Source organism: Erpetoichthys calabaricus, chromosome 2 (assembly GCF_900747795.2).
Source record: "Erpetoichthys calabaricus chromosome 2, fErpCal1.3, whole genome shotgun sequence".
Taxonomy (NCBI): Eukaryota; Metazoa; Chordata; class Cladistia; order Polypteriformes; family Polypteridae; genus Erpetoichthys; species Erpetoichthys calabaricus.
The window spans coordinates 26,701,288-26,728,310 of NC_041395.2; the positions used below are offsets into that span (position 1 = coordinate 26,701,288).

Consider the following 27,023-nt stretch of genomic DNA (forward strand, 5'->3'; position numbering starts at 1 on the left):
TTTATTTAGTTAAAATCAAAAAAACATTCCATATATGCAAATCAAAATTAACAAAACTGGTTTGAAAGAGCAGTGCCTTAGATCTTGTGTGATGGATGACTTGCTGTCATCGCCTCTCTGCCATATAAAATGACGTTTACTCCATGGGATTCTGAGCAAATCGCTCCACCTGCCTGTGTGCTTCACTTGTCTAACTATACCATCACATTTGAAACAGCTACTCATTTAAAAATGTTATTCTGTTTCAATTGTATTATAGCTGTGGAGGTGTTAAGCAAATTAGAATGGTATTTTTGTATTATAGAAAGACTCTATATGAAATAAACTTTGAAGGTCGTCCCCATTATTAATTACTAACTGTATCCCGTGGCTTCGCCCACATAGTAATGAAACAGGACAAACTTTAAAAATCAATAGATGTTGGCACATCAGCTCTGACGGGAAAGCGTTCCCCGGGTGGGAAAGCACATGGCCGTGATATCTCTTGCAATCAGCAGCTACCCTCTAAAACACACGGAGCTCTGGTCTCTCTCTCAAACACGTCAAACGTTACTCCTTAACAATCTGTAGATGATAATGTCTGCTGAACAAACAGGTATAGCTACCTAAGTGGAGGCGAGGCGCACTCCAACACGTGGCGAGACGAAGACTAACTTGAACAGAGGCTGGCGAGGGAATGAGGAAGGCCCCGCCCCCCTGCTCTCGGCCCACAACCACTCTGTTGGATTTGCATAAATACATCGGGACCGCAAGCGAACTATGGTACTTAGCGTGATGAGAGAAATCGCAAAATCAACCGGAAAGTTCAAACAAATTATAGAAAACAACCAGATCTAAATCCGTTAAATAATTCTCTCGTGAAAAGCTGACAGACATACAGACAGAACGCGCTTGTACCGCGAAATTTTTAAAACCGTTTCTTTGCGAGCACCTATGAGGCAAGGCTAACCTACAATCCAAATTTCATGTCTCAAGTCCTCATTGTGTTTGGCTTTTATATATAGAGATTTAACCCTGAGAATGCCAGTTAACTGTCCTTTCTACAGCAGCATTCATGGAACACACATTTCATTATAGGAAGGTATTGTAAAAATTAAAAATAAGTCAGTTTCAGTCCACCTCTCTTACTTTGTGGCCACTCACTTGTTTGTGTTTTCACTTAAAATCTTTTATCAGGTGACCTAAACAAGTCATGTAACGTGCCATTGTGCTCAATTTATATTAACATACAGTTGATGAAAAACAACTGTAATATAGCTACATGCATGATTGGCACCTTGGGATGATGCTCACTATAGAAAGGTGCTATATAAGTTAAAGTCAAGTTTCAATCCACATCTCTGGCTAGGTTACCTTATAGAACTCAGGAGGTGTGCCTTGTGATTGGCTAGTTAGCAATAGCCACTCCCATTGGTGGGAAGATTGAAGTCCTACCTTTACCTCTGAGCTTTCATGGTCAGAATATTTTGACAGTAGCGCCAAAGAACACTGGCAAAATTCACAACAACAACATTTATTTCCACAGAAAATTTGAATACAAACAATGCAGCTCAAAGTGCTTTACAAGATGAAAGAAAAGGAACTTAATATAAAACATTAACAAACAAGATTAGGTAATAATAAAGTACAGTATGTAACAAATGAAAAGGCAAGGTCGAATGGAGAGGAGGACAGAAAAAAAAAACAGTCCAGTTAGGCTGGAAAAAAAAATCTGCAGGGGTCCCAAGGCCAAAGGACCACCCAGCCCCCAATGGGCATTCTACCTAACATAGATGATCTCAATCAGTCCTCATGGTTTACAGGCTTTCACATGGAAGAATTTGATGATGATGGTCATGTGGACATCTGGGACACCCGACATTCAATCCATAAACACAGGGGGCAGCATGGTACCTTGATCAGGTGGTAGCGGCGCAGATCGCCAGCACAGAAGAATTGGAACAGACAGCAGAGAAAAGTACAGATTGGTAGGGAATTGGAGAGCCCAGAGGAAAGTGATAATTCAATGCCTAAACAGACTAACAGGGATACAACTAAAATGTAGCTATGAAGAATCCATTTTGAAATACAGTGATCTCTCGCTATATCGCGCTTCGCCTTTCGCGGCTTCACTCTATCGCGGATTTTATATGTAAGCATATTTAAATATATATCGCGGATTTTTTGCTGGTTCGCGGATTTCTGAGGACAATGGGTCTTTTAATTTCTGGTACATGCTCCCTCAGTTGGTTTGCCCAGTTGATTTCATACAAGGGACGCTATTGGCAGATGGCTGAGAAGCTACCCAACTTACTTTTCTTTCTCTCTCTCTTGCGCTGACTATCTGTGATCCTGACGTAGGGGGTGTGAGCAGGGGGGCTGTTCGCACACCTAGACGATACGGACACTCGTCTAAAAATGCTGAAAGATTATCTTCACGTTGCTATTTTTTGTGCAGCTTTTAAGTATGCTGCACGGTGCTTCGCATACTTAAAAGCTCAAAGGGCACGTATTGATTTTTGACTTTGTGTCTCTCTCTCTCTCTCTCTCTCTCTGCTCCTGACGGAGGGGGTGTGAGCTGCCGCCTTCAACAGCTTTGTGCCGCGGTGCTTCGCATACTTAAAAGCCAAACAGCCCTATTGATTTGTTTGCTTTTCTCTATCTCTCTGACATGATCTGCTCCTGATGCGCACTCCTTTGAAGAGGAAGATATGTTTGCATTCTTTTAATTGTGAGACGGAACTGTCATCTCTGTCTTGTCATGGAGCACAGTTTAAACTTTTGAAAAAGAGACAAATGTTTGTTTGCAGTGTTTGAATAACGTTCCTGTCTCTCTACAACCTCCTGTGTTTCTGCGCAAATCTGTGACCCAAGCATGACAATATAAAAATTACCATATAAACATATGGTTTCTACTTCGCGGATTTTCTTATTTCGCAGGTGCCTCTGGAACGCAACCCCCGCGATGGAGGAGGGACCTGTCCTGGAGACCCATTGTGTGTGACTGCAGGTTTTTGTTCCAGCCAGCTTTTATTTTTAATTGGACTCCTGGGCTTAATAACTGAACTGTTATTTCCCAAGTTCTGTGTTTTGGGAACAAATTAGAAAACTAAGTTTGGTAAAATAAAAAATATGACAATAATGTATTTTTTCTTTTTAATTTTCATATTGATTTTCATTCTATTTTTTCCAGTGTTCTAATTGTTTAATTAATCCATTATTTACTAATTAGTGGGTCTGACACTAAAGAAGTTGCAGCCTTTCATGATTCAGTGTTGTCAGCCCAGGTGTCTGCTCTGCTCGGTTGTAACTGTCATTAATAAGATACAACAAAGGGGGAAAACTGCACAGAGAATGGGCAAAAATAATGAAATCAACAAAAGAGAATTAAGCATTTAAATCAATAGCAAAAGAAGAAATATTTCTAAATGTCTTAAAAGCGGCTTGAACATGGGAAAGGTGCTATATAAATAACATGTTTTAATAATAATAATAATAATAATCTTCTTCTTTCGGCTGCTCCCGGTAGGGGTGAGCAGCCAAAAGAAGATTATTATTATTATAAATAATAATAATAATAATAATAATAAATGTAAAAATCTTGCTGCTGTACTTTTCTGAATGTAGAATAAGAGAAGGGAAAAAATACCAGCTAATTGAATGTGTTTTCAGTTGTTGGAATTAAAACCTGAAGCCACAGTGGGCCCCCACGACCGACTTTCAGAACCTCTGCTTTATGAGGTTCATTCCAAAAGTTGCCTTTGGAGAAATTCTTCAATGGTGGATTTTCAGAAGGCAATTTGTCTTGGTTTGGTTCTTCTTTTGCTTCTTGTTGGAGTGACAATTGTAATACATTTTAGTACTTTGTGATGCACCATCTGTTGGAATGACAAATGCAATGCATTACTACACATGTTTGCAACACATCATCTGTTGGCATTGACAGAGATATATCAACTGGACAAATACACAGATACACGATACATAGACACTTTGAGCTGTGAGTTAACACTATATTTGATGTGCCTATCTATCTATCTATCTATCTATCTATCTATCTATCTATCTATCTATCTATCTATCTATCTATCTATCTATCTATCTATCTATCTAAGGATAACAACAATAATAAAAATGGTGCTACATTTTATTTACATAGCACTTTCTGATGCTCAAATATGGATAGGATAAGTAATCATTTATATATGTAGGAGATACACTATTCCTGTAGTTAAGTTTCTTGCTGCTGCATTCTGCACTAACTGTAACCAAATGATGGCTTTCTTAGGTAGTCCTGTAAGGAGTGCATTGCAGTACTCTAGTCCACTGAAAACAAGTTATGTAGTATCACAAGAACGATAAATAGACATCATAAAGGTTTGGGGCAGCCACCCATATAATGTGCCTTGGCTGCAAAAAGGTATTTAAAGATAGTGAGTTGTTCACAAGACTAAGTCCAAAACAGAACTGTGGTATTGAATCAAGATGGCGGCTTTAAAGGCCAGTGTAGGAAGTGATGTCATTGGGGCCAGAAGCGGAAGTGACGTCATTAAAGGTGGAGACCAGAAGTGACATCATCTGAGGCAGGACCAGAAATGACATCATCAAAGGCACCAGAACCCAGCGGGATTTCCCAAGAATGGTCTGCAGGGGATCGAGAAAGACAGTTAGTGTACCCCGCCACCCCCTGGTGGGACGTGGAATTGCCATTATTCAGGCCGTTTAGTTGACTCCTACTCACACATGTGTGACACTAGCTATATATTTTAAGTGAAAATATCCTGTTCTAGTAACCTGATGATTGTGATTTAAAATTTAGCTCAGAGTCAATAGTTACCCTTAAATTCTTTACCTCCGAATTGACTTTTAAACCTAAGGGATCAAGTTTATTTCTAATATGCTCACTATGTCCATTTTTGCCAATCACTAAAATCTCTGTTTTCTGCTTACTTAGTTTGAGAAAGCTGCTGCTCATCCATTCGGAAATTTAAGTAAGACACAAGATCAGAGAGTCAAGAGTGTCAGGGTCAACGGATGCTATGGATAAGTAAAGTTGCTAGTCATCTGCATAGCTGTGGTAGCTCATCTTGTGCTTTGAGATAATCTGACCTAATGGAAGCATTTAGATTAAAAAGAGCAGTGGACTCAGGAGAGATCCTTGTGGTACACCATATAAAATATCAAGGGTCTCTGAGGTATAATCATCACAACTAACACCCATTGTCTATGATGATTTATAAGAATACTGTGATCAATGGTGTCAAATGCTGCACTCAAGTCTAATGTGGCCCCTGTCCGCATTAACCCACAAATCATTTACTACTTTAACCAACACAGTTTCTGTACTGTGATTTGTTCTAAAACCTGACTGGAACTTGTCAAGAATGGAATGATTATTCAAGTAACCATTTAGCTGTGTAATGATTGTCTTTTCTCAAATTTTACTTAAAAAAGGCAGGTTACATATTATTCTAAAATTGTCAAAAGCAGAAGAGTTGACATTATGTTTCTTGAGCAGGAATTTGATAACTGCAGTCTTAAGACAATCAGGAAAGACCCCCGCATCTCCTGAAGAGTTCACTATGTCAAGTACACTATCGATTAGCACAACAGAGACTTCTTTAAAAAAAGCCTGTTTGTATTTTGTCAAGGACGCAGTTGGAGGGTTTGAGTCAACAACAACAACAACATTTATTTATATGGCATATTTTCATACAAACAATGGAGCTCAAAGTGCTTTACATGATGAAGAAAGAGAAAAAAAAGACAAAATAAGAATTAAATAAGAGAACACTAATTAACATAGAATAAAAGTAATGTCTGATGGCCAGGGAGGACAGAAAAAACAAAAACACTCCAGACAGTTGTAGAAAAAAATAAAATCTGCAGGTGTACCAGGCCACGAGACCACCTAGCCCCCTCCCAGCCCTAACCTCTACCTAACACTTCAATCAGTCCTCATTGTATTCAGGGTTCTCATGGAAGAACTTGATGAAGACGGTCATGTGGACTTCTGGTCTTTAATCTACCAATGTAAGGACATCACGTTGCTTTGATCAGGTGGTGGTGGTGCAGATCGCCACCACAGAAAACCGGAAAAAGAACAGAAGAGAAAGTAGAGGTTAGTACGGATTTTGGTGCCACCATGAATAATAATGATATTTAATTGAATATACAGAGCATCAGGATTAAACTAAAATGAAGCTATGAGAAAGCCATGTTAAAGTAATGTGTTTTCAGCAGTGTTTTAAAGTGCTCCACTGTAAGTCTGAGTCGAGATTTATAAGTTACAGTCCCATATAGGTGAAGCGATCATTCCCTTCACGACCAACCTGGAAAGCTGATCTGAGATATGGAGTGACTGAGATAGAAAAATAATATGTACCTGCCCACGTAAAATAATCAACATGGCATGCAAGTATTCCAGTAACAGTACAACAACAACAACATGTATTTCTATAGCACATTTTCATACAAATTATGTAGCTCAAAGTGCTTTACAAGATGAAAAAGAAAAATATAAAAATAAGATTACACAATATTAAGTAACAAAGAATAAAGTAAGGTCTGAAGGCCAGGAGGACAGAAAAAACAAAAAAAAAATTCCAGATGGCTGGAGATAAAAAAAACAAAATCTGCAGGGGCTCTGAGGCCACAAGACCACCCAGCCACCACTGGACATTCTACCTCACATCAATGATCTCAGTCAGTTGTGAAAGGCGCTATATAGCGCCTGACCCGGCACTGACTAAGGCAGAGGCTCATACTTAAATAAACACTTTTTTATTTTTCTTCAGCCGTGGGGCACGCCTTCCTCGTGTCCCACAGGCCCAACACAGTCCCAAAACACTCCCAATAACGACAATATTGCTTCTGGCTCCACAACTCCTCCTCAGGCTTAGTCCTCCTCCTCCCAACTCTGGCTCTCCTGAGTGGTGGTGGCTGACCTTTTTTATACTCCACCCAGAAGCATTCCAGGTGCTTGATCACCTGGCCCTAATTGCATTTTCGGGTGGGGCTGAAGATTTGACCAGCCGGGCTGCAGACTCCATGCAGCTCCCCCTGGCGGCCATCCGAGCCCCCAACCAGGCTGTGGAGGACTCCATCTCCCATGGAGCCATGTGCCAGGTTGGGGAATCATCGTCCGCCAGGGAGGCTGCCACCAAGCGTCCCGGGGGAGGTATTGAGCTGTCCATGGTAGCTCCCCCAGAACAGCTGCAGTAGGGGCGTCCCTGCCGGGCATGGGACCCGGCTGTCCTTCACACAGTCCACATGACTTTCAGGCTTCACATGTAAAAATTAGACGATGATGGGCATGTGGGCAACTGGCCTTCAATCCATCAATGTAAGGACTGCATGGTGCCCTGATCATGTGGTGGTGGTGCAGATCGCCACCACAGAAAACTGGAAAAAGAATAGCAGAGAAAGTAGGGGTTAGTCTGAATTGTGGAGCCATGAAAAAAAATAATTAAATATATATACAGAATATCAGGGTTACAATAAAATGAAGCTACAAGAAAGCCATGTTAAACTAATGGGTTTTTTTAATGGATAAATGGGGCCGCCTCACTCCAGTCAGGGAGCCGGAGTCGGGGGAAGAAGGGCGGAGCTTGCCAGTGAGGAGTTGGAGGCGGCCGAAGAAGCACTGAGGAGTCTAGAGAGACTGTGTCTGTGGTGATTTGTACATTGTATGTTGTCTTGGGGGTACGGGTTGTAAATAAACGTGTGTAATTTAAGACATCCTGTGTCAACCTGTCGGTGTCCGGATCCAAGATGTCCACAACCAGTAAAGGGATGCATCTGTGAGACCACACACACATTTTGTAAGCCTCCATAATTTCCTCACACATTTAGCCTCAGTAGGTGGATGAATATAAATATCCCGAGACAGTGTCATGCCCTGTAGAAAAGCACATTTGATGTCCATGGAATGAACTTTCCATTGTCTTTGAGAAATGACAGCTCAAAGAGGATGGAAAGATTCCGATGAACATGTTGGTGAATCACTTTTGAGGACATTTCTATCTCATTCTTCAAAACCTTCTTGCCACTAGATGTGCTTCAGGTATTACTCCTGCTGAAGTCTCTTTTAAAGTGCTCATCCATCTTGTGGAAATACTTTCTGACGAGTGTTTTCATCCTCCTCAAAAGCACCATTACTTTTCCAGCTACTTCTCTCTTCCTGCTTTGCTGACTCAGATGGTATATCCTTGATTTGAAACACATCAAGTCACGTAGTTTCAGCTGATTAGTTATTGGTTCAACTTGCAGACCCTCCATTCTTAACGTGTCAGCATACCCTTCTGTGTCAGCAATACTTTCAAGATCTATAAACTCTAAATTATAACAGTTTCTTTTTTTTCCTAATGCTTTGCCAGCCAGACCTAATACTTTAGCTGTAGGCTGTATGCCACTATCTCTGTCCACATATCTCACAGACTAACACAATGACTCTGTCTTTACCCATCAGTTTGCTCAACTTCAACATTGGCATCTTCTATAGGAACTGAAGAGTTCAGAGTCTCCTCTTGGTCTTCAGTGTCTTCATTATCTGGTACATTGCTAGATAAATCTCTTTCTTCATCTCATTCGCTATTGGTAGCATGTTGATTGTAATCTTTGTTGATGACTTTATGTTGTCTAGAATGGTGTGCCCTTAAAAGTGTACCTCCATTTCTGACAAATATCACATGCCTGGTGACTTTGGTCACATGAAGGTTCACTATGCAAGCAGGTGTACCATAAAAAGACAAAATGACTGCGATCGGGTTAAAGCACAAGAAAGACATGACCTCCACTGTCAATGTTTGCATAGTGGGAAATTTGGAAGTCACTAAGCCCTGCGCTATGGTAGCCTACAATAACAGAAGGGGCACTTCGATCTTGTGGATCTGGCACTGACCTTCTACCCTCTCATGCACAAGCAACAGAAAAAAAGTAATGGAGGTGGAGTGGTGGCTCTGAGGCTAGGGGTCTGCACTGGCAATCGGAAGGTTGCCGGTTTGAATCCAGTAAATGCCAAAAAAGACTCTGCACTGTTGAGCCCTTGAGCAAGGCCCTTAACCTACAATTGCTGAATGCTTTGAGTAGTGAGAAAAGCACTATTTAAATGCAAAGAATTATTATTACTATTATTATAAAAACTAGGGGGCTTTGCCCCCTGCTCGCTTTGCTCGCCAACAACTTTCTTGTTGTATAGAGGGGGGCTGAATACACCCCAAGGAGATGCGGTCGCTCCTCTGAAACCCCTCTTAAACGGTGATACAATGGGAAACAAATACATTTTTTTACCTCTTCTTTGCTTGATCCGTTGCTGGCTTGCTGCTGCTGCCGTGCCGCGTGATCTGCATTTCGTATGCTTCTTCGAACGTTTAAAAGGAACGTACAGCAGCTGTCCTTTTGTCTCACTGCCTTTTCTCTCTTCTCCTCCAGACATCCTCAAACACTATTCATTCTCTTTTCGCTGTTCCGTTATTTCACCGAGTAATATTTTCCGTTTGTTTCCGCTAATGCGATCTTTACTATCATTTTTTTGAGACTTTCGAATTTTCCTATTTCCATTATCTCTAACCTGCTCTGCATGTGTATCACGGGACTTGCTTCTAAAGGTTGTTAAGTATTATGTGACTTGACCGCCTCACGGGATGTGAAAGTGTCTCTCTGTCTCTCTTCAAAAGATCACATCTCGTCGCAAGATTTTTTTTTATAATAGAGAGAAATGTTTCTTCTGTCCTGATTGTGACATCAGGATGTACATTGGTGATAATTTCAAAACATTTCACACAAAGGACGTGTACTAAATCTGCATCAGTACAGCAGTGGACGCTAGACATTACTTTTCCTACTGTATATATGTTGACATTTTGGTATTTACATGTTTCTGTTACATGTAATAACATTTTTTTTGTTGAAGAAAATTCTACCTGTTTGTCTCGCATTTCCAGGGATAAGAAAAACGCTAAGGAGGTTAAAACTCAGCACATGCCTATAGAATGCATGGTGCTTGCACACTGACTTTTTGGCAGCAATCAAATTCCATACAAGTCACCTAATCTGTCGGTTTTCCATTATGAAAAGTCTACATTTTAAGAATTGTACTGGACCTCTTGAAAGGTGTTCATTATAGAAAGATGCCATATAAAATGAAGCTCACAAGTTCAGTCCAGCACTGCTGCCTCACAGTTCTGTTAGTCCCTACATTGATTTTTCCTCTATGTACTCTGGTTTTCTTCTCACATCCCAAAGACATAAGTGTTAGATTATTTGGTGACTTCATATGGGCCCAGTCTGAGTGGGTGCCTGAGTAAACCTTGTGATGGACTGGCACCCCATCCCCAACTGGCTCCCTGTGGCATGAACTGGTCAGAAAATGAAAGGATAAGATCAATGGAGGGCAGCACGGTGGTGCAGTGGGTAGCGCTGCTGCCTCGCAGTTGGGAGACCTGGGGACCTGGATTCGCTTCCTGGGTCCTCCCTGCGTGGAGTTTGCATGTTCTCCCCGTGTCTGTGTGGGTTTCCTCCAGGGTCTCCGGTTTTCTCCCACAGTCCAAAGGCATGCAGGTTAGGTGGATTGGCAATTCTAAATTGGCCCTAATATGTGCTTGGTGTGTGGGTGTGTTTGTGTGTGTCCTGCAATGGGTTGGCACCCTGCCCGGGATTGGTTCCTGCCTTGTGCTCTGTGTTGGCTGGGATTGGCTCCAGCAGACTCCCATGACCCTGTGTTTGGATTCAGCGGGTTGGAAAATGGATGGCTGGATGGATGAAGATTGATGAATTGATTATCAATCAATCAATTAGTCAGTCGGTCAATCAATGAAAGGCCCTCTGGAAGACATAGCTCATGTAAATTTGGCCATTGCTCTAATTGTAAAAGAAGTCAGTGTTAACAGCCACCGGCTCTGTCCCCTGCTCGCTTCACCCGCCCACCCCCGGGTTTGGTTAACTGGATAAACAATTTAAAGAGGTTGTTATTTTCACGGGAATTGTTACATATGCATTATTTTCACTTTTACTTGAAAACTTTAGTGAAAACAATATTTGGAATTAACTTTTCTTCAACATCGCATTGAATTTTGATTCTGTGTTTGGACTTACATTGTGACAACGCAACGTATAACTTCCTGTGAGTGAATATCGTTTCTTTCTCTCTAAAAAATAAAACAACTTTTTCAAATGTTTGTCCTTGCTCTTTCTTCTTCGCTTTGTCATTGATGTGTCATCTAGAACGTATGAAATTATTGTCCTGATAAAATTTATGAGAGCTGAGAGCGCATGACGTGTGTCTGACAAAAGCATTCACACGACTGAGGTTAGATGACCGTGGTCTTGTTTGAAAATAGTTGTAGGTAGGGCGTCACTTGAAAGAATCTTGTGTTAAAAGTCTCCATCTGATGGGACTTCATACCGCACCAACGTTTTTGGAATCTTTTAATTCTCGCTGGCAACACAAATTAGATGATCTACAAGTCTCCAACTTAAAGTTTAAATCCGAACAATATATTCAATCTCTTTTCACTGTTTCGTTATTTCACCGAGTGATAATTTCCGTTTGTTAGCGCTAATGTGATCTTTCCTATCATTTTTTTGAGACTTTCGAATTTTCGTACTTCCATTATCTCTAACCTGTTCTGCAGATGTACCACGCCAACATTTTTTAATTCTTTAAGATGTTCTACTTTGTCATCTACTCTTTATCCTTTATTACCCGGGCCTGGTTAAATCTCTTTTTTTCGCAGGATGTACAAGTGTCTCTCCGAGAAAATCACGTCTTGTCTCCTTCCAAGATTTTTTTTTTATAATAGAGAGATGTCTCCTCTTCTGGTTTAAATCCAGGCATTCTTTTCAACACCTGTTGCCCTTTTACTGACACCCCATCCAGTCATTGGCATCCTGTGCCACAAACTGGTCAGAAAATGGATGAATTGGTAAAATTAATTGATTCATTCATTCATTCCTTGATTGATTGATAAGGGCCCTTTGGAAGACATAACTCATATAAGTTTAGCATTTGCTCTACTTCTGAAAGAAATCCATTTTAACAGCCACCGTCCCAATTATTTACAAAAATTTTCTTCTTCTTTTCATTCTCTAGTTTAAATCCAAGCATTCTTTCCAGCGCTAGTTGCCCTTTGGCGTTATAGGCACTTTAGCCGAGCTCTGCTAACTCCTGCCAGCTGGATTTTTATTGCCTTTAGTCTAAGTTTTTTTTTTAATTAGACCATCCTACTTAGTGTTTCTGGGCACAATGCCACTCTTACAAAAGAACTGCCTGTGGCATTAAAATCATGTCTAGGTCGTTGTAACAGAAAACAATAACAACTGGAACATCCATTGTACAAGATTTGGAATCTCCTGCCATTACTCATCATGACTGAAAAGATTTTCATTATATTTGTGAATACACAGAGCAGTCTACGCCCATATTTCATGCTCTTAATAGCAGATCGCTTCATTTTCAGAATCTGATTTTTCCTTTTCATGGTCACTAATCCGGGTGTGACTAATCGGAACCATCACAGGGCAAAAAAGTTATAATAGTAAAAATGAATAGAAAAGTCCATGTTTGAGACTTTATGTTGCTACAGACTGCAAAAGCCACATTCAGACTGCAGGTAAAAGTGGTTCATTTCCAATGTTTGTCTCATATTTGATTGTTCGAATTAATTTTACTAGCAATTCAAATCTGAAATATCTGTGTACCACTATCTATTCTGAATCAGCATAATTAATAAAGATTTATTCAGCAGACAGACGTGACCTAGTAGAGAACTAAACATACCAGTCACCCGCAGGCCACAAATTATTTACTAGTTCCGGACTCAAGAGAATTTGAGAAGTGCGCAAAGACGCTTTGAGTGAAATCACCACTGCTGGATCCATGCGTAGAAACCTGTGGACATGAGAGAGTAGCCACTCGGCAAGACTTTCTCGAGAAAATATGTGCAATTTAGAAACACATAGCAATTGGGCTTTCTTTCATTTGTACACGTCTTTATCTGAAAAGATCAAACCTTCGTCACACACTATGTACAGTACAACCATTTAGGTGGGTACATTTCTGCTTAACCCACCAGCCTAATAGGAAGACTATAATGATGAGAGCAACATAATTATAATTTTATCATCTATCCCCCAAACAATATAAATGAAATTTAGGTTACTAAAATAAATTTAATAGCCTAATATAATCTCAAAACTTTAGTTTATTATCTTTAAACATTTACCCATGACTCTTGTTAACTATGACCTTGTCAATGTATGCAAAAAAAACAATGTGACCATCCAATCAATGCACAGCATTAAAGTTTTTCCAGTTATAGAATATGGAGAACTCTTTTTAGTCTGCCAGAAGTGAAAGTGAAAAGTAGATAGATAGATAGATAGATAGATAGATAGATAGATAGATAGATAGATAGATAGATAGATAGATAGATAGATAGATAGATAGATAGATAGATAGATAGATAGATAGATAGATAGATAGATAGATAGATATGAAAGGCAATATAGATAGATAGATAGATAGATAGATAGATAGATAGATAGATAGATAGATAGATAGATAGATAGATAGATAGATAGATAGATAGATAGATAGATAGATAGATAGATAGATAGATAGATAGATAGATAGATAGATAGAAGGGGAAATTCACATACTCCAGCAGCAGCAGCATACTGATAAAGAACAATATTAAATTAAAGAGTGATAACAATGCAGGTATAACAGACAGACAATAACTTTGTATAATGTTAACGTTTAAACCCCCCCCCCCCCCCCCCGAAGTGGAACTGAAGAGTCACATAGTGTGGGGGAGGAACGAGTATCTATCTATCTATCTATCTATCTATCTATCTATCTATCTATCTATCTATCTATCTATCTATCTATCTCCTCAGTCTGTCAGTGGAGCAGGACGGTGACAGCAGTCTGTCTCTGAAGCTGCTCCTCTGTCTGGAGATGATACTGTTCAGTGGATGCAGTGGATTCTCCATTATTGACAGGAGCCTGCTCAGTGCCCATCGCTCTGCCACGGATGTCAAACTGTCCAGCTCCGTGCCTACAATAGAGCCTGCCTTCCTCACCAGTTTGTCCAGGTGTGAGGCGTCCCTCTTCTTTATGCTGCTTCCCCAGCACACCACCACGTTGAAGAGGGCGCTTGCCACAACCGTCTGATAGAACATCTGCAGCATCTTATTGCAGATGTTGAAAGACGCCAGAATAGGACTACACTACAACGCTGTTCATTTCATGATTCATTTACCTACCAGATAGGGTTGAATATGGCTGGAACTTATCTTGGCATCATTGGCAAGGCAGACACCAATCCTAAATGTGATGTCTGCCCATCCCAGGCACACTCACTGCTTTATCTGGGGCTCCACCCCTAGCCACTCACATTTCCTGCTGCTGGTCCTTGGCCCCTCCTACCAGGGTCTGTTGCCATGGAGTATTCATCAGGAGGCACACATATGATGGGAGGAGCCAAAGAAGTAAAGAGGGCACTTGTTTAAGCTTCTTCTCTCTAACATTCTGTATATAACTTTCACAGAACATCATTTGAAGAGCTTTATCTTAATCTAGCATTTACTGCAAGCAAAGAACATTCTGTTTTTAAAACGAGAGAAAGCCCTGGAAGTTTCTCACAATGAATAGCTCTGCTGATGGTTTCTGGGAAGCCTGCCATGACTTCCTAGTGTTGCCCATGTCAGATAATGGAAATCAATAAATGCCTGACTTTTTATGACTCTAAAATCAAAAAGGCAAAACTGTTAGAGATCATTTGGCTGCAGTTCTAAGTGTCACTGTAGGACAGCAAGGTAATGAAAAGAACTGGAAAGACATGATGGCATTTAATCACAATGATTACCAAAATGATTATAAAGCAAAACAAAGAGAGCCTCATGAAGAATGCAGGAATAATGCTTGGTACTAGTGTTTATCTACATAATAATGTTTATTTGTTCTGCATCAAATTTATTTTAATTTGATTAATAAAATTAAAGTATGGTTGTCAATATTTGTTTAAATTAAACATTTAAATACATATTATTAAAACGGGGTATCACTGTGGAGTAGTGGTAGCACTGCTGCCTCACAGTAAGGAGACCAGACTTCATGTCCTAAACTCTCCCTGCATCAGATTTGCATGTTCTCTCTGTGTCTGCATGTGTTCCCTCTGGGAGCTCCGGGTTTCGTCCCAAATTTCAAAGACTTACAGGTTAGGTGTATTTTCAGTGTTAAATTGGCCTAATGAGTGTGTGTGTGTGTGTGTGTGTGTGTTTTCGCCCTGCAATGGACTGGCGCCCTGCCTTGTATATGATGCTGGCTGAGCTCCAGCTCTCCCACGACCCTGTGCTGGATAATTTGGTGAGGAAATAGACGGATTAATAAAGCACTAGTCTCTCTGTGGCCATAAGCAGTGGCGAGTGGATAACTTCTTCTTCTTTCGGCTGCTCCCGTTAGGAGTTGCCACAGCAGATCGCTGTAAAGAGTTCAACTCGGGCACAGCATGACGGTAAACTCGCAGCCACCGCCCACTTCCACGTTCCTACCACACGCATTACAGAAGAAAGTCAGCCTTCATTTAAGATTCTCTAAACTGAACTGTACTATTTTCTTGTGAAACTCAGCCGTGAAAGTACAGGATGTCAGAAAATGATTTAAGTAATTTGTGATGGAGAGGTTGTTTATTAATTGGTGTTTTTAACTAATTATTATTATTATTTATATTCTTTTACGTTATCCCCAAGCCGTTAGTTCTGACATGGAGAAAGATAAAAGTGACGTCACTTCCGCCTAAGAGAACATACCACAGTGTCGTTCGAGATCACACTGACACGGTTTCCTTGGAGTAAACGTACAGAGTGCTGATTTTCTCACTTTCTATGTTCTCCTCCTTTTTAATGTATTTAATTGTAGATTTTCTTTGAAGGATGGCAAATGAGAAGAAATGTAGAAACTCCCCTCTGTTTAAGTCCGATCATACTTATACTAAACAGCCTGCTATACAATCCGCGCTTCCACCTGTGGTTCTGCCCCGGGATCATATCGGCTGGTCCATCATTAACACGGTTTATATGAACTTCTTCTGTCTGGGCGCCGTGGCTTTATATTTCTCAATAAAGGTGAGCCGAGTAAAGCACACGGCATGCCCAGAACCCCTTGAAATTATTATTATTATTATTATTACAGAGTCATTTAAATGGACGGGGCCCCGTGTTATGATGCATTACTGTCTTAATAATGAAGCAAGCCAAACGAAATAAAGATCAAAGTATTGCCGGATAAATTAGACCAGTGACGGTTAATTTGAGCAAGATGGGGCAACCTGTTACACGTCAGCTCGCAGCACGGTACCAATTGAATCGTTTTTTTTGGTAATCGGGCCACCTCGTTCCCCGGACCTACGATTTGTTCCTTTGGGGAGCGATGAAAGGAAAAGTGTACAAGAACAAGCCTCGTACACTGAAACAATTACAGCAAAACGTTGAACAGGACGTTGCTGCCATCACCCCTACAATTCCTGCGGATACCTTTGTCAATATGGAGCGCAATGTCGATCTGTTTTTGCAAGAAGAAGAAAGCAACTATTCCCAAAACTGAATATGATTGGCTCGTTTACACGTCTATCAAGGTATGCTCTTTATTTATTTCGTTTCTATCGCTTCATTATTATGTGAGTGACGCATCATAACTTTGGACCCCGTCCATTAGAATTTCCCTGAATTATTTATCGTTGTTTTTCTTGTTCTTGTAACACTTGATTGCTCATGAAATTAATTTGATTCGCGTACATACCGCAATGTGAATTCAGCGCGCGTCCTGTCCAAAATACTTTCCTACAAATAGCGGTTCTTCTAAGCGATGCCATAAGGGAACCATTTTTGGCTTTCAAAAAAACAATCCAAATGGTGGATTCAGGAAGAATCATTATTTATTCAGGCCAGTAAAAGTCTGCGTAAATACCCATCAATAAATATTAATAGATTTGTGTCCGATTGTATTGCTTTATATTTTTTGCACTCAGTAGAGATGTTTGGTCTTAACCTCTGCGAACTACGCAAATCAACAGTAAACCCATCCATCCATCCATCCATTTTCCAACCCGCTGAATCCGAACACAGGGTCACGGGGGTCTGCTGGAGCCAATCCCAGCCAACACAGGGCACAAGGCAGGAAACAATCCTGGGCAGGGTGCCAACCCACCGCAGAACAGTAAACCGAACAATGAAAATAATAACAATTACAATAAAACCCATACTCTCATTTACGTCTGCTCCGTGCTTAAAGATCTTTATTTAAAAATCTACGAAAGGATGCACTTTACGATAATGGTGATTTTTTTTAGTCTTGCCAAGTAAGCTTCCTATTTAAATCACTTAAATGAATTGAAAAAAAAACTAATATGGTCACAGTTAAAATGAAGTATAACAATTATGTTAAAATAGGAATCTTTACCCACAATTCCTGATTACAGCACCCACATGCATGAAAATATTTCAATGTAAATGTCCAATCAATGCTCGACTGCGTAGAGGTTTTCCAGCCAGAGATGGACAACGGAGAACTGCTTTAGCGTGCCAAGAGCGAATCTCATCGATGGTGATGAATAAAGAGAGCGATATTTGACAAGTATTAAAGTAAGCTCATTTGGGAGATGATATTCGTTTGAATTAAATCAGCTTTTAGCAATACGTTCAAGATCGGCAGTCATGTTGCTGTTTTGATTCGTTAATTTTGTTTTGCCATGTGTCTTATGCTACAGTTTGAGGATTAGTATCATGATTATATCGTTATCGTTGTTGTTGTTCGCGTTATTATTGTGAATTTCCCCTCGGGATTAATAAAGTATCTATCTATCTATCTATCTATCTATCTATCTATCTATCTATCTATCTATCTATCTATCTATCTATCTGTCTGTCTGTCTGTCTGTCTGTCTGTCTGGCGTGTAGGTCGTCAGATGTTAAGACTAAACATCAGTAGAATGTGAAAATATAACAGAACAATAACGACAGTCGTTATGGAGTCAGGGTGCTCATAGGTCTGTATTGTTTTAAAAATTACCCAATAGTTCGACTAAATCAGGGGTCGCCATTTCCAGTCCTGGGGCCTCATGTATAAACGGTGCGTATGCACAGAAATGTTGCGTACGAACGTTTCCACGCTCAAATCACGATGTATAAAACCTAAACTTGGTGTAAAGCCACGCACATTTCCACGGTACTTCATACCTTGGCGTACGCAATTTCTCCGCTCGGTTTTGCAGACTGGCGGCACCCAGCGTCAAAGCAGTGCTACTGTTCCTGTGTGGTCACCCTTTCTTTCTTAGACCCACATTCCTGACGCGGCTTTATAAATACACTGAAATTAACTGCATATTGTTTATTAGTGTAATGCATCTGATTGTAATTAACCTGTAGCAATATAATGGTCCAGGGAATAGCCATAGTATTCCAAATACCATAACTGCTTTAGCATTGTTACGCTCACTGCATCTTCTTCTTCTTTCAGCTGCTCCCATTAAGGGTTGCCACAGCAGATCATCTTTTTCCATATTACTCTCACTGCACCACTCAGAGTATTTATATCACTGTATCTGAGTGGGGAATCACAGCAGCAGCTGATCGGAAAGAGAATTATCGGTATACAGTTTCAAGCACACACTACCTCAACCACGGCAAAACGCGTCAAAGCCTTGCCTTTATGGACCTCGCATTTCAGAAACAGTTTCATCCCAAGAACTATAAACGCACTCAATCAGTCCATCAAGTGCTCCTTGTAGAACTGTTTGTACTTATAAGTACAATCACCCCACTGTAAACTTGCACTACAGTTATAATATTGCACAACCTGCGCCACTTTATAAAGCGTGTATGATGACAATATCATCTTTAAGATGAAATGCAGCAAAATATGTTGCTTATAGTATACAGATAAAACTAACTTTATTTAAATAATATCAATCAATTCAATTCAATTTTATTTTATTTGTCATTCAGCAGAACATCCAAGATGTGCTGCAGAATGAAAATACGATGCACAAGACATTAATAAAAACACATAGTTAAAATGAATTGCATTCAATTAAAAGTGCAGAAAGATTCTGATTAAAGATGCACAAAAATTCTGATTAGAAGTGCATAAAAATTTCTAATTAAAAGTGCATAAGAGTCTAAATTTAAAATACATAAAATTCTGAATTAAAAATGCCTACAATAAAATACTAAAATGCTTCATTTAAAAGACGAATGGCAGTAGGAAAAAAACTGTTTTTAAACCTGGTAGTTCTACATTTTGGGCTGCGGTACCTTCTGCTTGAGGGCATGAGGGAAAAGAGTTCAGAGGCAGGATAAGTAGGGTCTCTAGAAATCCGCACAGCTCTGGCCAGACAGCGTTGTTTTGCCAAATCTTGTACATTAGGCAACGGGGCTCCAATGATCCTCTCTGCAGCCCTCACCACTTTCCTCAGTGCTTTCCAGTCCGAAGCTCTGCAGCTCTCCTGCCACAGAGAGCTGCTGCTGGTTAGCACGCTCTCTATGGTCCCTCTGTAAAAAGTGGTGAGGACTGACTTACTGAGATGGGCCCTCTTTAGCCTCCGCAGAAAGATCAAGCGCTGGTGAGCTTTCTTGATGATGGAGGAAGTGTGCAGGGACCAGGTGAGGTTGTTCATCACATTGACTCCCAGGAACTTAGTAGACTGCACAATTTCCACAGCAGTGTTCTTAATGTAGACCGGGATGTGTATCAGCTGTTTCTTCCTGAAGTCGATCACCAGTTCTTTTGTTTTCTCGACATTCAGTATCAGATTGTTTTTATCACACCATTCCACAAATGACTTCACCTCCTCTCTGTAATCCTCCTCTCCGTCACCTCGAATGAGACCCACCACTGTTGTGTCGTCCGCATACTTAATAATTTGGTTTGTGCTGAACTTGGCACAACAATTGTGGGTCATGAGCGTGAAGAGGAGGGGATTTAGAACACACCCCTGTGGAGAACCTGTGCTCAAGGAGATGGTATCTGATTTATTCTTTCCAACCCGTACGTACTGTGGCCTATCCATTAGAAAGTCCAATATCCAGTTTTGCAGAGGTATGCCCAGTCCCAATGGGCCCAGTTTGCTGATCAAATTCTGAGGGATGATGGTATTAAAAGTCAAACTAAAATCAACAAACAGCATGCGGACCATAGCGTCTCTATTCTCCAGATGTTCCAACGAAAAATGGAGTGCAATAGATATGGCATCCTCTGTGGCACGGTTGGAGCAGTAGGCGAACTGGAGTGGGTCAAATGAGGAGGGTAGGACAGAAGTAATGTGGTCCTTGATCAGCCTCTCGAAACATTTCATCACTATTGATGTTAAGGCTACAGGGCGATAGTCATTCATGGTTGTGACTATTGGTTTTTTCGGAACTGGGATGATTTCTGAGGTTTTAAAGCAAGATGGCACAACAGCCTGACACAGAGAGATGTTAAATATATCCGTAAGGACATGTGTCAGCTGCTCCGCACATCCTTTGAGTACACAACCTGGTATCTGGTCTGGTCCCGCAGCTTTCCTTGGATTAATTCTCCTCAAAGTCCGTAGAACATCATCCGGTTCCAGACACAGTGCCTTCTCATCAGGATGAGGGGTGGCCTTCACTGGTGATGTATCATTCAATGCTTCAAACCGTCCAAAGTACTTATTTAGGTCATTCAGGAAGTTGAAGCTATCATCACAGGGGTAGGAAACTGTTTTGTAATCTGTCACAGATTTAATCCCCTGCCACAATCTTCTGCTGTTCCTGTGATCTTGAAAATGACTCTCTATTTTCTTTCCATGAGCCCTTTTAGCTCTTCTAATAGCTTTATTTAGGTTGGCTCTTGCTGTTCTAAGGGCAGCTATATCTCCAGATTTAAAAGCAGAGTTTCTCACTTTCAGCAAAACTCACACCTCAGCAGTCACCCACGGTTTATCGTTTGCCCTGACAATGATGTTTTTGGTGACGCAGACATCCTCCATGCACTTATTTATGTAGCCAGACACAGCCTCTGCATATTCATTTATGTCTATCCTTTGATCTGTGGTAGCTGCCTCACTGAACACAGACCAGTCGGTGCACTCAAAACAATCCTGTAGTGCATTCATGGCTTCTTCTGGCCAAACTCTCACCTGTTTGAGTGATGGTTTTGATCTGATGAGCACAGGTCTATATACTGGGATTAGCATAATAGAGATGTGGTCTGATGAGCCAAGATGGGGACCTGGGGATGCTTTGAATGCTCCTTTAATGTTGGTGTAGACATGATCCAATATATTGGTTCCTCGAGTTGCAAAATCCACATGTTGGTAAAAATGGGGTAAACCTCTCTTCATGTTTGCCTGGTTAAAATCCCCAGCAACGATGACTGCTCCCTCTCTGGATGTGTGGTTTGCAAATCGTTGATACAGTGGCAGAGTGGGTCAATGGCTGCCTTGATGTCAGCGTCAGGGAGAATATAAACAGTTACTATAAGTACAACGGAAAATTCCCGTGGCAAATAAAAAGGCCGGCATTTAACTACCAAAAACTCAATGTCTGGAGAGCAAAATGTGTGGATTACTTTTGAGTCAACACACCATCTGTTGTTTATGGGGACGATGATACCTCCGCCCCGTGTTTTGCCGATGAGACTGCTGCTCCTGTCTGCCCGATGAATCGTTAGCCCCTCCAGGCTAATAGCAGTGTCGGTTGTGGAGTCGGTGAGCCAGGACTCTGTAAAGACAAAAGCACAGCAATCCTTAATCTCCCGCTTCGATGTTAAATCCAACCGAATGTAGTCCAATTTATTCTCCAGTGAGCGGATATTTGTCACCAAGGTCGTTGGTAGTGGCGTTCTGCATGGATTAGCTTTAGCTTTAACGCTGAGCCCACCGCGGACACCTCGCTTTTGTTTACGCATACACCGCCGCCGTCTTGTTCTCGAGGCGCGGATAGCACTGGTAGATAATATGGGTGCTAGACTGGCCTCACCGCTCGTCCGCAGCAGTCCAAATTCTTTCAGTAGAACCATGGTATTTGGATTTACTAGTCCTTTATCCTGTTCCATACCCAATGACAGAAGGTTTAGACAAGTATATGTCTGAATTTCCATGTTGAGTGACATTAAATCACTATAAAGAACGTGTTTTTTAACGTGTTTTTAATCTGTATTGTTAATAATTAAACATGTGAGGACACGGTGCCGCAGCACTAGCTAGTTCATGGATTGTTCCTGCATTGCGTTGTATTCTTGCTGGTGCTGACGCGACACTGGAAGGATAGATGGATAGAATAATTAAACATGTACTACCAAGATATTTCAATGTTCCTTAAAAGTTTTGAAGAATTGGCGTTCTCAGCTTACAGATGGCTTAACGTCTATTACAGAGCTGATTGTGTGGCGATTGGGTATTTGGAGAAAGAAAAGGAAGGACAGGAATTGGAGGTTAGTACATTTGAAAGAGACAGGACTTCTGTAATAAATTATTTCATCGAAGGTCGCGCATGGCGCAGCAAGCCTCTTGCGTGAGATATGAACAATCACTGCGCCACCGTATTCCCATGTTTAATAACATGCTTTCATTCCTATCATCATGAAAAAGATATCACGTATACATCTCAGTATTTTAATTATTCAGAGAGCTGTAATATCTCGAATGTAATGGATTCTGTGTCCTGTCGGAGAAAGAGAAAGAACGGAAGCACGTAGTGATTCACACACATAGAGCACATAGAAGATCAAATACAGAACAAAGCATTTAACGTGCTACTTGAGAAACTAGTAAAATAAATGATTTTAAGATGAAGTTTATGATGTTCTACTTTAATGACAAAATAAACTACGTGATTAAAGTGGAAATTTTGAGATTAAAGTTGACATTTCATGCTTTTTTCTCACTGTGTGCCTATTTTTTTTCTCTGTACCCTAATAAGCTTTCATATGACACTCAGACGGTGGGCTACGAGTCGCCTTTTCACGCCGACTTTGATATGTGATTTCTTTCTTATTTCGGGCACTGTGCGACTTTGTGAACTTGAGCTTTCGAGTTTCTCTGACACTATGTCACTCGATCAACTTTCTTTTGTTGATTATACCACTGTTTAAACCAACAAATAGTAAGTTTTTCCTTTGCCTCCACTTGGTATTCGCTGAAATTCTTATATTTTCCCCCGTGCTTTTCCCATTGTCTTTTCACAGAAGGCTATTTATATAAATTTGCATATTCAAAGAGGCATAATTCTGGGGGGAGTTGGAGCGAGACAGAAGGCGCATGCACGTGCGTTACTTTTCACGCTGATCGGGATTTATGTAGTGGAAGAACGTGAAAGTTTGCGTGCGCACAGATTCCTGCATCTGGATTTTTCTGTGCGTACGCACATTCCCGCTTTTGTGCTTACGCCATGTTATAGTGTGAGTTCTACGCAAGGCGTTATACATGAGGCCCCTGGTGTGCCACTGGCAGAAGGTTTTCATTTTTTCCCCTTTCTGAATCACTGGCCAGTTTTTTTTCCTGATAATTAACTCCTTTGCCTTAATTTTAATTGACTTTTTTAAAGATTCAGTGCTCTGAATTACATCATTTTTCTTCTTATACAGAAACCCAAAAAAGTAATGTAATGTGAAGTGAGCCAACATGAACAGTTAAGCCGGGGCCACAAATTCCCACCAATTTCACTCCAACCAGTTTCCTGATGTGAACTAAACCCGATATTTAAATCCATGGCTTATTGTTGCTGTCATTCTCCCACAGCAGACATTTTAAAAACGGTTGTTTTTGTGGACATGAGCAGGTCAACATTCCTGAGACCTTCACCTTTCTTTATTTTCAGATATTTTATGATGGACACAGGTTGGCTAGCTGCTCCTACATTGGATCGTTTTGTATCTTATTATTGTTTGCTTGCTAATTAAGGAAAAAAAGAAATAAGGGGGCTGAGTTTTAAATGTCAAGTCAATTAAAATTAATACAAAACAGGTTATTTAGCTGCAAAACCTGGTCACTAATTAAGAAGATGGTTAGAATGAAAACCAACAGCCTCAGTACCTCTCCAGGGGCCTCATGTATAAACGATACACACTCACAAAAATGTTGCACACTCCTGTTTCCACGCTCAAATTGCAATGTATAAAACCTAAACTTGCATAAAGCCACGCACATTTTCACGCCTTCTCAATCCTTGGCGTACGCAAGTTCTCCATTTGGTTTTGCAAACTGGCAGCACCCAGCATCAAAGCAGTGGTTTTGTTCCAGTGGGGTTTCCCATTTTTTATTAGATGCACATCCCTGATGCAGTTTTATAAATATACTGAAATTAACCACATATTGTTTATTAGTTTAAGGTATCTGATTGTAATTAACCTGTAACAATGTAATGGTCCAGGGAATGACCCAACTATTCCAAATACCATAGCTGCTTTAGTGTTGTTCCTCTCTCTGTACCACTCTGAGTATTTATATCACTGTATCTGAGTGTGGAATCACAGCTCTACAGCAGCTGATCGGAAAGAGAATTATTGGTATACAGCATCAAGCACATGCTGCCTCAGTCATGCGCACATTCTATTGAACTAAATGTGACAAACGCTTCAGAGTCTTTCCTGTAGGGACATCGCGGTTCAGAAACAGTTTCATCCCAAGAACTATAAACGCACTCAATCAGTCCATCAAGTGCTCCTTGTAAAACTGTTTGTACTTATTAGTAAAATTACCTCATTGGGTATTTGGAGAAAGAAAAGTAAGGACAGGAATTGGGGGTTAGTACGTTTGAGAGAGACAGGACTGCTGCAATAAATGATTTCATCGAAGGTCGTGCACAGTGCAGCAAGCATCTTGCAGGAGGCAGGAACAATCTGTGGACAAGGTGCCTGCTCGTCACTATCACCGTGTTCCCAAGCTTAGTAACATGCTTTAACTCCTATCATCATGAAAATGATATCAAGTATACATCTCAGTATTTTAATTATTCAGAGAGCTGTAATATCACAAATGTAATGGATTCTGTGTCCAGTTGGAGGAAGCACATTTAAGAAGCACGTAGTGATTCACACACATATAGCACATAGAAGAACACATACAAAACAAATCATTTAATGTGCTACTTTAATTACGATGGTATTTGACGAACTAGTAAACTAAACGATTTAAAGATGAAGTTTATGATGTTCTACTTTAATGACAAAATAAACTACGTGATTAAAGTGGAAATTTTGAGATTAAAGTTGACATTTCAAGCTTTTTTCTCACTGTGTCCCTATTTTTTTTCTTTTCTCTGTACCCTAATAAGCTTTCATATGACAGTCAGATGGTGGGCTGCAACTTGCCTTTTCATGGTGACTTTGATATCTGATAACTTCTTTTTTATTTCGGGCACTGTGCGAGTTTATGAACATGAGCTTTCGAGTTTCTCTGACACTCTATGTCACTCAATCAACTTCCTTTTGTTGTTTATACCACTGTTTAAACCATCAAACAGTAAGTTTTTCTTTGCCTCCACTTGGTATTCGCTGAAATTCTTCTATTTCCCCCGTGCTTTTGCCATTGCCTTTTCACAGAACACTGAGCTTAAGGGCTATTTATATTGATTTGCATATTCAAAGGGGCGTAATTCTGGGAGGAGTCCGGGTGGAGCGACAGGCGCGTGCACGTGCGTAGCTTTTCACGCTGACCAGGATTTATAGAGCAGATAAATGTGGAAGTTGGCATTCACACAGATATATGCATCCATATTTTTTTGTGCATACGCACATTTCCGCTGTTTGTCCTTACGCCATGTTATAGTGTGAGTTCTACGCACGGCGTTATGCATAAGGCTCCAGGACCTGAGTAGGAGACCTCTGGCCTAAATGGTAGAGCCAGCCCTGGAAAAGGAATACACGAGTTGAAAGAAATGCCTGTTTTTATATGAACGCTCTACCTAATCTAAATTAGGCGTTCATGTAACTAATACTGCCAGTTATTTGCTGAATTTGTTTGGAATTTTGACTAATTCGGGTCGTTTTATTCCCGGCACTCGAGTACAGCTGGTGCCACAGCATCCTTTAGAGTGCAGCAAATGCTGCCTTTCAGGAAGCAGTTATCCATAATTTGCCCAGCGATAAATCTACAAAGCCCCAGTTACCAAAAGGATTAGACCTGCGCTTTTGATTTCCATGTCTGTGTGCCGGCTGCTCACTTTTGTCTTTTCCTTCTGCAGTCAAGGGATCGCAAAGTAGTCGGCGACTTGGAGGGAGCACGATACTATGGATCAAAAGCTTGCTGCTTCAATGTCACAGCTTTAGCTGTGAGCTTCCTGTTCTTCCTGATCATTCTCATCCTCGTCATTTTCTCTGTCTCAGTGATTTCTGGCAAGAGCTTCAGCCTGGAACTCAGCAGTCCACAGAATTAGATCTCGTGCTTTCAACAATTCTGTGAAGAACTTCTTCAATATAATAGTGTTACAGTTTATTTTAGGATTTCTGTGTTTTGATTTGTGTTTTTGTGTACATTTAATTATGGCACATTTTTACAATAAACACTCTTAATGGCAAAGTGACATATTTCCTCATGATCTGCTGCAGCACTTTGATGTCTGTGATACATTATTAACAATGGTCATCTAACAAATGGCAATATTTTAAGCAGGTTAAGATTATTATTGTTGTTATTGTTTATTACCAGTAATGGCGCACTGTGCAGGGAATACACTTGACTTGAGTATTATTAGTTTTCATCCTCTTTCTCTGTACGTTTTATCACTCGTTTGCTCAGAGGTTGATGCGCTTGCTGCTTCCTGAGCGGCTCTTCTTTTCTCCACCCTAGCGGCCCGCTTCTTCCTTTCTTTCGTCAGCATCTTTTTGTGTTAAAACTGATTAAGTCAGTGTTTGTGTTGCAATTACTTAGTGCATTTTCCTTAATTTTTCACTTAAGCTGCATGGCACTTAAGTCTTCAATCTGCCTCAAGAATGATTTAAGATATGAAGACGTAGGGGAAGTGACGACGAAGGTGGTAGGAATGAGAGTGGCGCCCATATGCACCCAACACCCAGTTGTGTC

At 40.6% G+C, this 27,023-nt stretch overlaps 1 protein-coding gene across 1 annotated transcript; it reads left to right on the forward strand.

Moving 5' to 3' along the window:
• The first annotated feature begins 15,712 nt into the window (after positions 1 to 15,712).
• On the forward strand, positions 15,713 to 26,399 carry LOC127526805 (dispanin subfamily A member 2b-like). The gene is made up of 2 exons (XM_051923634.1): positions 15,713 to 16,107; positions 26,185 to 26,399. Exons 1-2 carry the CDS (start codon positions 15,916 to 15,918, stop codon positions 26,374 to 26,376), a joined length of 384 nt encoding a protein of 127 aa, XP_051779594.1. The 5' UTR covers positions 15,713 to 15,915; the 3' UTR covers positions 26,377 to 26,399.
• Positions 26,400 to 27,023: the final 624 nt, after the last annotated feature.

Excerpts from the sequence above, each read along its gene's own strand:
- LOC127526805 (XM_051923634.1), top strand. The coding sequence starts at position 15,916 with ATGGCAAATGAGAAGAAATGTAGAAACTCCCCTCTGTTTAAGTCCGAT. Across the intron at positions 16,108-26,184 it reads CTTTATATTTCTCAATAAAG|TCAAGGGATCGCAAAGTAGT; the intron begins GTGAGCCGAGTA and ends TTCCTTCTGCAG.